General features: G+C 44.0%; 1 protein-coding gene across 6 annotated transcripts; it reads right to left on the reverse strand.

The window, feature by feature from the left end:
- Positions 1 to 1,072: 1,072 nt before the first annotated feature.
- Positions 1,073 to 10,135, reverse strand: sall2 (spalt-like transcription factor 2). 6 transcript variants are annotated; one of them, XM_034888379.1, is made up of 4 exons: positions 10,045 to 10,135; positions 7,615 to 7,761; positions 1,908 to 5,779; positions 1,073 to 1,736 (listed from the first exon to the last, which is right to left on the reverse strand). In XM_034888379.1, exons 2-4 carry the CDS (start codon positions 7,688 to 7,690, stop codon positions 1,425 to 1,427), a joined length of 4,260 nt encoding a protein of 1,419 aa, XP_034744270.1. In that variant the 5' UTR covers positions 7,691 to 7,761; positions 10,045 to 10,135; the 3' UTR covers positions 1,073 to 1,424. The 6 variants fall into 6 exon arrangements, with proteins under 6 accessions (XP_034744270.1, XP_034744269.1, XP_034744267.1 ...); XM_034888378.1 differs by having other exon boundaries at positions 9,776 to 10,121; XM_034888376.1 differs by having other exon boundaries at positions 9,537 to 10,121.
- Between the last annotated feature and the right edge of the window lie 2,012 nt (positions 10,136 to 12,147).

Raw genomic sequence — 12,147 nt, forward strand, 5'->3', positions numbered from 1 at the left:
TCATAATAATAATCACATGGCTACTGTGGGCATGATGCATACATAGACAAATGTGTTACATACACAGAGTAAACTGTTGAGACTTGAGACAAATGTTTCCCGTTACCAACCTAATGTACACACATACAGTACTGAAGCTCAGCTGCAGTGTTGGCCACTGCTGAGGGAAGACAGCTGGCCTCCTCCACTTTCCTTGGTTGATGTGACACAAGAGAGTGGAGCTTTGTCTTGGCAGAGAGAAGAGATCAATGACGTGTGACTGTGAGAGATCATGGAAGTTATAACTGGATACACAAATGTCTACCAGCATGTGTACAAACAGGACAGAGCAACATATTTTTTTTCCAAATTTCTTTTTAATATGGACATACTGAAAGTACAACTTACAACCAACAGACATAGACTTCTGATTTATATAGGCCTATAGCAACTTATAGTTTTAGTAACTGAAAAAGTGTTATAGATATTACTTTTAGACCAAACACAATCATAATATTCACAAAGCTGAAGGTCAAAGGTCACACACAAGACCATGTCCTTACTTTCACAAACACTGCAGCTGTGCTTCTGGTTTGACAGGACAATATAATGAAATGTAAATCACAATGACATGAGCGAGTAGTTTATCTGAACCACAAGAAGGGGAACAAAAGACTCGATATTCCCCACAAAACACATTCAGTTTGTTGGCCTTGTGTGATCTTGCTAAGCACAACTTTGCTTACTACATTTAAAACCATTCCCTCTGTGACTGAAGGAATTTTTTTTAGATTAGACATTTTTCTAGAAACAGACCTAGGTTCACAAGCATTTGCAAAGAAATTAAACTTTGGTTAGCTTGAGCCTCCTTTGGTGCCAGTTGGTTCAGATTTGGTAAATGGCACAACACGTTGAGTACCGAAATGTTACATACAATTATTTGATACTATTCTTTTAGTGTACTATCCCGTGACTCAATAACTAGCTAATAATATCAATTTTTTTCAAATGTGGTTAACCTTAATGTGCCTGTTAGGCAAAAAAACAACATCAACTCATGATTATTTGACCCAGGTCTGATATGAAACATTGATACAACAGGGATACTCTTTTTTTGTTAGAATGTGCATCAAACTATTAACAACTTCAGCCAAAGAAAGGTAGTGTCACTTTCTATCAAATCTAGCAAAAACTGGACATTTTTGATACTTCTTGAACATTTTCATTTTTATTTGTACATTAGCTGTCTCTTTTTTAACACAAGACCAAGCTGATTGACTCACAACTTTCACATACAAACATATTACTGTGACTATCAAACTGACAGACTACTTGAAATGTGTTAAGGAAGCAGTACTATGCAAATGTTCTTACAGTTTCACCAAAAGGTAAACATTGATTGAAAACACCAGAATGTTATTTAGGCAACCACGAGCCAACTCGAGTTATGACCCTTCACTAGACGCTTCCTCAGCTTCCTCAGCGCCTATTTGATCCATTGGAGATCGAATGGGTGATTTAGCAGACCGTGCTGACTCATTTTCTCCTTGGCTTCCAGCGGTTGGCTCGTCAGTTGGCTCGTTACTGGTGTTGAGGAAGGCTTGGTACTGGTTCCAGAAGCCTGCTGAGCTCCTGGTAGCAGGAATGTTTAAGGAAGTCATAGATGTAGAAGAAGGAAGTTGATCAGTGGAGGAACGACTACTCCGGGCTGGTGGACGTGTTGTTTTGGTTACTACACCATGGTGCTTCATGTGCCCCTGGTAACATAAAGCAATCCTTTAGCAACTTCTTACACAAATAATTGTATTTTTACGGCTTTCATTCTATACTAAAGCTGCTGAAAATGCATTGTACTACAACAATTAATCTACCAGCATAGCCATACAACTCATAAATGTTATTTTATAATCAAAGATTTTTTTCTTCACCTTCAGTCCACTGCGACTGGCATACTCTTTTCCACACTCAGCACAGCAATAGGTCTTCTTCTCAGGACGAGACATTGGAGATGGGAGGGTTGGGGCGAGGTTGATGGGGACAGAATCATCCAATGCTTCATTTGGGGCCAATCCACTAATTTTAACATCTTCCACCCGATCTTCCCTCCCATATGAACCAAAATGAAAGCTCTGACGTGTCTCCCTCACAAAAGTGGAATTTTTCTGCGATGAACCCCTTACTTCAGCACCAACAGCGTCAGCAGTATTTAAAGTGGACGTCATGTTGGGGTCCTTATCAGGTACATTTCCTTGGTCTTGCTTTGGTGTTGCTGGTGGAGAAGACCGATCTTTGTCTTCTTCCATGGGTTCTGGTGATTGGGGCCTTGGGAAGACTGACTCTGATTCCAAAGTTGGTGTTGCAGTAACATTAGAAACATCTTGAGTCAGGATGGGGTCAGTGGAGGTACTGGGACAGGTGTAAGCAAAGGGGTCACCAAGGACAGGTGTGCTTTGGATGTCCTCCAAGTCTGATCTGGAGCCAAGGAAGACACCGGAAGAGGTAGATGCTTCATCCTCTCCGCAGTCAACTTCCATAGCATTAGATGACACTGTGGTTTTGGTAACAGTGGAGGAAATTGGTAAGGTGGTAGATTTAGTAAGATGGACATCGCCAGTGGCTTCTACTTGGTTGTCTTCGCCACCTAGGGAAGCTGTATCTGTCTGCTTTGAAGCTAGCAAGGGGGCACTAACGCAAAGGACAGGTGGTTCCACACTACCTGATGGTGGAGTTTGTGTGGTAGGATTCATGAAAGGGCCAGGGCTTAGGTCAGAGGGGGGGATGAGGTCTGGGCTAGAGGGTCCAGACTTACTCTGATTTTTGGTGAGCTCAACTGATTTCGTACTTCCAGATAGAGGGAGCGAGCCAACTGCTAAAGTTTGAAATTGTGAGCTTGGGGCTGGGCTCTTAGAATGGCCTGCTAGAGGAGGTGTTTTACTAGAAACAGTATTTGGGTCAGCGGACTGGGACTGACATTGTGACAAGGGTTTGGCATTAGATTCAGCTGGCATATCATGTGTAGAATACTCTGTGCCATCTGTGGGCAACTGTCCACCAAGGTGCATACGGATGTGGTGCTGGAGCACTAGGGCATTAGTGAACTTTCGCTGGCACAGCGGGCAAGAGTTCTGGACACGTGCATTGGGTGGTCGAGCATGATGGGTGGCCAGGTGTGACCGCAGGCTGCCTTTGGTAGAGAAGGATCTGCCACATATCTTACATGGAAAAGGGCGTTCTCCAAGGTGTGTAGCCTGGTGCAGACGCAGTGCTCTGGGGCAGCTAAGCACCCGTAGACACACCCCACACTGATTGGTTGTCAGGTTACCAGCTGGACCTGTGATGCTTAGTGATGGTAGCAAGCCCTCCACCATGGCACTCGCTCCATTGGCACTCATGCCTAGGGCAGCAACCATCTCATGGGTAAAGTTTGAAACCGAAGTGGAAGCACGAGTTGAAGATGGTGGGGATGCCATGACATATGTGGTCGAAGTGCTGGCATTTGTGAAACGACTGTTGGCTGAACTTGAAGAGGTAGTGGAACTGCTAGATAACATCTCCAGCATTGAGGTGGAAGTAGAGGAAGAAGTCCATGGAGAGGAGGAGTGGGGAGCCTTCTCTAGCTTCTCCACCAGCCTCTGCAGCTTGGAGGTTTCAGATGTAGGAGTGGAAGTAGCCATGGATAGAGGCAGGGAGGAGGAAGTGGTGGTAGGTGGACCTGGGACTTTAGGAAATGAAGAGAAAGGGAAAGAAAGCTGAGAATAGCTGGAAGAAGCAAGCTGGTGGGAGCCTGGAGAAGAAGGTAGTGGGGTACGTAGCAAGCCCAAAGCTGGATGGTTGTACAGGGATGAGTGTGCAGTAGGGGTGGAGGAAGAAGTTGAGACAGATGGGAAAAGGAGCTTAGGCAGATGGGCTAGCTGGGAGTAGGCAGCAGGAGAAAGCATTGGTGCGTGAGGGGGGGTGTTCTCATCAAAGTGCTGCTGCTTGGCACCCTTGAATAAACCTGTGATGTTGGAAGATGAAGACAAGGAAGGGTTAGAGAGAAGAGAGGTAGCCAGAGAAGAGGTGGAGGTTGAAGAGGGTGAGGACGAGTGGGATGAGCCAGAAGTGATAGACGCTGCAGCTGCAACAGCAGCAGCTCTATTGAGCTGCAGGAGAGAGTGGGAAATCAAAGCCAGGTCCACACTAGGGGGCAGGGGTAGGGACGAAGGGGTAGATCCTCCAGAGGCTCCCAGAGAATAGCCAGCGCTGGTACCACTGACCTCCCCATTATCTCCACATGCTTCATCCTCAGGCCTACTTTTTGGCTTCTTCTGTATCATATTCATGCCACTAGTACTGCTACTACTGCTCATTGTCTGTCCCATATCTGATCCCCCAGTGGCCCCTAGTGCAACCCCAAACAAAGAAGGTGGCAGGAGTGAAAGTGAGAGCTCTGGGTTTTGCTCACGGTGGCGTAGGAAGTGCACCTTGAGGTTGCCTCGTGTGGTAAAGCGGCTGAGGCATACTGGACACTGGTAGGGTCGTTCCCCTGTGTGTGAGCGTAGATGTATCTGTAGGGAAGAGTCACTGCTGAACATTTTTCCACAAAAGCGGCAGGCATGTTGGAGGCGACCAGTAGTGGAAGAGCTGGATGCAGAGGAAGAGTCTGCTCCTCCAGAGAAAGATTGCAGAGCATTTTGGGAGTTTTGGACCATAGATGAGGGAAGGGATGAGTTTAGAAAGGACAAGCCACTGTGCCCACTCACTGAAGTGGTATTTGGAGATTTCTCATGAAGATAACGGTTGGGCAGAGCTAAAGACAAGGCCAGCGGATATGTGGAGGAAGACATAGATATGGCAGCAGAGGATGAGGTGGAGGGAGCTGAGGATCGAGAACTCATCCTTAGATAACCATGAGCCCCTACAGTCCCTCCTGTCCCTTCCATCTGGGGCTTGTGGGGCTGCAAGATTTGAGACAAGGAACTGCTTGGCTTTGTGGGTTTGTTGGCTGCCTGAGAAGGTAGTAGGGAGGAGAAACATGCCAGTAGAGGAGCAACAGAGGTGGAAGTCTGAGCTGCAGTTGGCTGGGTGGTTGGGCTGGCTGCCCTTTTGCTGCCTTCTAGGCAGAGCTGAGGCAGGGGAGGGAGGAGATGCTGGGAGGGTGTGTCTATGGTATATGAAGCCCCACCGAGGCGTAGCACCTGTCTACAGATCTCCTCTGTTATCTGCATCTGATGGATCTGCCTTTGCTGAAGCACCCGGAGCTCCTCCAGGATCAGGGCAATGCTCAGTTGGGCCCTAGATGGTGCAGCTGAGGCAGATGTCACTCCTGGGCTGGGAGTGGGAGTAACAGGACTTGGAGGGCCCTCAGGCACACGGCTGGGGCTTCCAGGGTGTGGTGGGGGACATAGGGAGGCAGAGGATGATGAAGAGGAAGAAGAGGTGGTGGTGGTGGCTGATAACCCCAACTTGGGAGAGGCCATGTGTGCACTTCGGGAGGGGTGGATGAGGGCACTTGCAGAAGATGTAGAATTGCAATCAGACAGTTGAAAGAAAGGTGGATGTTGAGTTTGGGAAGAGACAGAGGAGTAAGGAATATCAGGAGAGAGGGAGGGCTGTGGGTCTTTGAGTGGCTGGTGGGAGGGCTGGCTCAGTGAGCAGGATATTGGTGGACCCTCAATGGGTAAAGAGGGGGTCTGAGAGCCCTTGAAAGATGAACAGAGAGTGGGGGTCAACTGGGAGCTTTGAAGAGAGGACGATGAAGAGCACAAAGGAGAATCCAGGATCAATGGAAAAGAGTTTGACTTCACTGCCAAGTTGTCATCTAAGGAAATTGAAAGAAAAAAAAACCTTAATGTAAAAATAACAAAATGATCAAGTTTTACATAATGGTATACAATCTGTTTTATAATATAGCTGTTCAAAAACTATTTTAAGAAAACAATCAAAATTTCAGGGCACTTATTAACCACTTACAAAAACCCGCCGCAGGAAGTAAAAGGATGTTATTAGGTTGCTACTTGATGTCTAGGAATTGTAAGAATTTAGTTGACTTTTACCTAATCTCCACCACCTTCTCATCCACCACTGTTTTCTTTACCTCTTTGTCCTGTCTATCCTCATCACCTGCAGCCTCATGACCATTGCCACATACACAAAACACACGTGCACACAAAGAATACGCAAGAATATACTGCTCACCCGTAGAGCAGCCTACCTTGTTTCCAGGGCAACAGGCACAAGACAATGGACTTTAACCCACCGCCCCAATAAAAAGAAGCCACATCCACACACTACTCTTCCATCCCAGTCCCTCTCTTTTTCTTCCGTCTTCCATTCAATCTGTATCTCTTTCATCTCCTTAAGAGCCCTTCCCCCAGTAGCTCAATGGTTTTTTAAGGGTTAGGTCCTGGTTGGGTACTGGACACTGTACTGGGTGCCTGATTGGCTGGCAGACCCTTGACCTTAAACACTCTGAGGTTGCATTCCTGATATGGTTTAGAGCCAGGCAGAGGAAGAGCGGTGCAGCGCAAAAAAAAAATAAATAAAAAAAAAACAGACAGACGTGATGACTCACAAACCATTAACAAGCTAACTTAGCCCAAAGAAGACATAGATTGACGGATATAAAAGCACATACACAGCATACCTGTCAATGCACAATACCCAGACACAAAAGAGTGATCACTTTGTATGCACAGGGTTGCTCATGCACACGCTAACACATACAGAACAAACTGCTGTTTGCTCAAAATCTACAGTTTTATGGCACAATGTGGGCCCTACTCCTGTAACTAGAGTGAACAGACATACAGAAATACACACACTTGCGCGTACACACATACACACTTCTTTATGGGTATGTTCATGCTTCAGTGCCCAGCAACAAAGCTGAGAGAGGACAACAGAGTCTAATGCTATTGCAGTTAGAACACCTTATACAGTGCCTCACAAAGTTTCTTTTTCCTTGACATTCTCATGCTCATCTCTTTGCTTTTACTAAGCCTGTATCTTACTTCTTGTGACTCCTTTTCAAATTCACTATACATTGTTTTGACCAATTATTTTTCTGGGGATTTACTGTATATTGTCGCATTCTGGGTGGTCTGTGTCTTTGAACCTGGCTGTGATGAAGAGGGAAGACATTTGAGTTTTCCAGGGCAAAGAAAGCAACCAATAGCTGCAACCACAAATAATGAATTGAAGACTGTCTGTAGGCCAATTATTTCAACAACCCTTCTTTTTCTCAGTGTTCAAGTAGCCTTTCACTCATTTAATAGGATTTAGCTGTTTGATAAATCTGGTACAATACACTTTAGAAATCATGGTGGTGATTAAATGATCACCTCAATAAAATGAATTAGTCTTAACTGGCCATAATTACATTACTGTTCAAATTCCAAAACTGCTATTTCCCATATGAGGTTGGACAAGTCATCCTTGGTCACAAGTTTATCAAAAAGTTAAAGCATCAGTTTAAGGTCTGCATTAAAATGATATACTAGAAAATAATACTTTATCTGTACACTATGAGCACCTGGCACAATATGTGCATGTTGAGTTAAAGTAAAAAAAGAAATAGGTCTAAACTTTCCATTTAATGTGATTCCAATGCTACTGAACAACCGGTATTCTTTTAATGAATGGTCTATTTCTCACCATGTTTAAGTATCCGACAGGCACCGAGGGTCAGGTTCATAAGCTGCTGGGGTCGTTTCTGTTTCCGACGGGACATGCTCCTGCAGGATGGGATCGACGCAGGGGCACATTGGCCAACACAAAACTTTTATTCTGTCTCCCTGCGCACTGAAAAAAGTAGGTATCTAAATTACTTAGAGGGAGAAAAAAATGTAGAATAACTAAAGTATCATCTTCAAAAATGTGATATATATATTCGTAAATGAAGCGTATCCATGTCAGTGGAATTGTGATGCAGAGAAAGAAAAACAGAACTAGTGTGCCAAAGAGGCATGTGTGAGAGTTTTTTCTCAACATGTGTGCGCGCGCGCGGACACACACACACACACACACACACACACACACACACACACACACACACACACACACACACACACACACACACACACACACACACACACACACACACACACACACACACACACACACACACACACACCTCTCACTTGTTCATCCTCTACTTAGCATTCAAATGGCGAGTGAACACCCCTTCTTTTGAGCCAAGAGTCCACTGCCTCTCTTTAGTAAACCCTCATACATTGACGTTCAAGTTAATCACATAAAGGCCTTTGCCTGAGCTACCGATTACTGATGTGAGCCTTAAAATCTCAACGTCAACGTGTGCGTCTTCCAGTACGTAACTGAAAGAAATTGTGCGCACAGGTGGGCGCAAAAGCCAACACCAGCTCAGTTAAATTAATACTTTTTTTTTTTTTAAACATTAAACCAAACATATTGTGTCAGAGGCCACCTGGTCACACATGTACATATCCAAGTCTATTCAAGGTGTGTGATAGGCTATGTGTGTAAGGTTTCACGGTGCTCCGGCCGTCTCTAAAACAGGCTCCTCCTGTGTGAGCTCAGTAAACAGAGCGGCTGAAATGAGGTGGAATTTGCAACAATGGCGTAGAGGGAGCACAGCTGAGTGAACATCACCCTCTCAGAGCCTCTGCAACACATAAGGCCACTGACTGGAGACACAATGCTCCCTTTTCACCCTCATCGCCACTGCTTACCACGTGGAGAGAGGTGACTTGGTAAAAGAAAGACACAGCCAGAGTGAGGAGAAAAATTATTTTTCACCCGGGCCCTGTGACAACCCCCCCCCCCCCCCCCCCCCCCCCCCCCCAACCACACACACACACACACACACTCACATAGTCTCTTCTCCGTTTATCTGAGGCTTGGACAGAATAGTAGGCTAAACTGCATCCGGGCTTTGACATAAAGTCTGAATGTTATAGATCCTCACAATGTAGCAGTCACGTCATGATTTGAGTCTGAATTATTTAAATAGTCTTCCTTTGTTGGACACTGCAAGTCCGATTCATTTGATAGCCTACGATAGACAGTTTAACTCCGGACTATGACATTTCTGTAGTGGGCCTAAGACACTTTTCTATGCAAACCGAGCAGTGATTTCCGTACAATGTTAAATGAACGAAAATAAAATATTAAGACTATAAACATTCGCGTCATAGCGTAATCGATAGTATTTTGTCAAAGAGAAACAAGTGATAACTCTCATAGTTATTAAACAGTCAAAAAAGAGAATATCGTTGCTTTTTTAACCAGAACTCTATTGTACCAACAACGCATTGGTAGACTATTTTTCGTGCCATCTTGCTAATATGTTTGCTATCCGTCGGTTGGACGTTTTAACACCAATGTTTCGAAACAAGCGCAAAATACGGCGGTGAGATGCGCGTCCCCGCTACTGTACGGCGACCTGTTGCACGCCACGCGCGCTCACACATCATAACAAGTTATGATTCATAAAATATTTTGACTTCTCGAAAAAATGCAGTCCCGGATGTGCATTTCCCCCACAGGCCGCTCGTCGCCGACATAACCGCTTGAAATATAACACAAAAATAACTTACCATGTTTGAAACGATGATTTTTTGGCAGCGATATTGTGTAATGACACGGGGGGAAAGCTCAGGAGCTTATGTTTGGTAAGATCGGCTCCGTCTCTCAGCCGGGACACTGGCGCAGCAATTCCCTATTCACTCCCAGGGATGCGCAGTCGGACAGACGCATTTTTTCAATTATTTATCTCCGTCGCAAATCGCTTTTCTTTCTCTTATGACAAAGGGTTATTATGCCTGAATGTATTTACTCATAGTCCACTGGCAGGAGGAGAAGCAGGGGCGGTGCAGATAGCTCTCCTACTCGCTACACGGGGAGGATTATTTTTCTTGGCCGTGCGTGCTGCTCTTCCTCCTTTCTTTGTATGTCGGGGCCTGCTCCTGTCAGGCCTGTCTGCGCTCTCTGCGGTACTGTCTGTCTGTCTGTCTGGTTAGCTGACTAGCTGTCTGTCTCCCTGTCTCTTATAATTAATGGCCCTCACCGCCAGACGGTCCTCTGGGAAACAGTGACCACGGTTACCTCCACATTGGCTTTCAGTGTGCATCTCACATAGGAGTGCAGGCCCGGGCATACACACCTCTAATGCCTGGCCGTTCTTACGGTGATTTAAGATATGTACAGGTCTGCATGATTGCCTCACTCCCCCACCCCGTTGTCCTAACAAATCCTAAATCATATCTTTCCTAGTTTTATAGAATATCCCATTTAGGCTCAGTGATAACAATAATATTTTAAAATGTTGGATCATTGGCATTGCATGCGTTATATATGCAATTAGTCTTAAAATGTCTATTTTAGGTTTTTGACTTAGGATGTAGGAAGCACACTAACAGCCAACATTAGCCAGATACACAGACAAAGTCAGGCACCGCTTCACCATCATATTTAGGTCATTTAGAGACAATATACTGACTATTTATAATGAATGAAGCCAATAGTAGGTCTGAGTGGTGCAGGATTGCTATGGCTTTCTTTGAAACACACGAATCACTGCAAAAAATTATATTTCTAAATCAGAAAGATATCTTATATTTAGATTTAAAATCTAGTCTGACTTGTTTTGAGAATGGATTTGATAATCTAGTGCTGACTGTGCAAGGCTATATGACTTACTTCAAGTAAATGTGAATTCTGGGGTTGTGTTTAGCTGGACATCTGTTACAGGCCCTCCAGCATGACTTTGACATATTTTAAGCTCAGAAGTTTCAAGATAAAAAATATTTTTGTCTTTTGGCTTGCATAACGGTATATTCTTGACTTTATCTTGGGACAAAGTATCTTGTTAATTTGAGGTCCTTTTTTTCTTGACCTGTCATGTTCCATTGATAACAATAGTGCTTCAGATGGTTTAAGTCCCATTCAGTACAACACAAACCTATAGTCTCAGACTAATCATGAGACCTAACACACTTTTGTGATGATGAAATGAATAAAAACCAGAAGAGCACATATCAGGCATCTACAATGAGAACACATGCACAGACAAAATGATGCAGACACTTTATGAAAAATGACTCCATCCAAAAAACACCATCATTATTGATCAAAAGTGTTATTAAAGGTGATATTTTTCACAATGTCCATTTTCAAAAATGCAGTGATCATTTATCCCTTGATTCACTCCGCCTGCTGCATCTGGTGCTGAATGGCTACAAACTGTGATGAAAATATTAGAATCTATACATGACAATTTAACTTCTGTTGAACATCATCATATTGTTTGGAACATTCTCCAACTTTTTTTAATTACCATCATACTGATTGGACATGACTTATCAACTCAGTACCATGTCTCCTGGCACATTGGCTGACAGGTGCACTGTTCTTACAACAGTAAAGCCACTAGGTGTCTCTCAAAGACATAGTTGAAATTAGCTTGCGTATCTTATTATTTAAATGTGGCTCAAGTTTACATGATCATTTTAATAATAACCTAATCTATAAAGTGTAGCGCATGTTTATTTTTAAAGAAAAGAATACTGTAAAAGCAAGTGTTAAGCAAAGACACTTATATTCTTAATCACACATAATGCCCCTTTATTGACAGTTTCTTCAGCTCATGCTCATAGCTATCTTCAGTTGTTCAGACAATGTGTGTATGTGGGGGTAGGCACACTGGGGTAGACGCTAAAGAGTGTGCCCCTAAGCAACAGCATTATTATAGTGGGTTGGGCTTTGCAGCTGGCTTAATTTTCCCTGCTTTGTGATATGGTCCCTGATGTAAGAATTGACACCGGTGGTTTGTAAGGTAATTCAAAAATGCAAAGCAGTTAGGCATGTCATGAGAAAAACAGATAATTTAAGTCTAGGCAACAATATAAAGGGGTGTGATGAAAAACATCCTCCTAGATGCAGTTGCCTTTTTAAACCACTTATCCAATTAATTACAAAGCTGTCTCTGTCTGGGAAGTGTCTGCTAGCTTGTCCTTAAATTCTTTAAGCTTCATCAGAGGTGTTTTGCAGCAGGGAAATGCTTCCACTGTGTCCATTATGTCCCTCCTAATGAAAATGTAGATTAAAGAATCTATTAAAGGGCTAAGATAGACCAGAGCAATGGTTAAGACACTGGAAAAATCCCTCACCTTGTCCTCTGAGGCATTGTCACCTTTAAGAGAGTAGTAG

The sequence above is a fragment of the Etheostoma cragini genome, chromosome 12, assembly GCF_013103735.1.
Source record: "Etheostoma cragini isolate CJK2018 chromosome 12, CSU_Ecrag_1.0, whole genome shotgun sequence".
In the NCBI taxonomy this organism is placed as follows: domain Eukaryota; kingdom Metazoa; phylum Chordata; class Actinopteri; order Perciformes; family Percidae; genus Etheostoma; species Etheostoma cragini.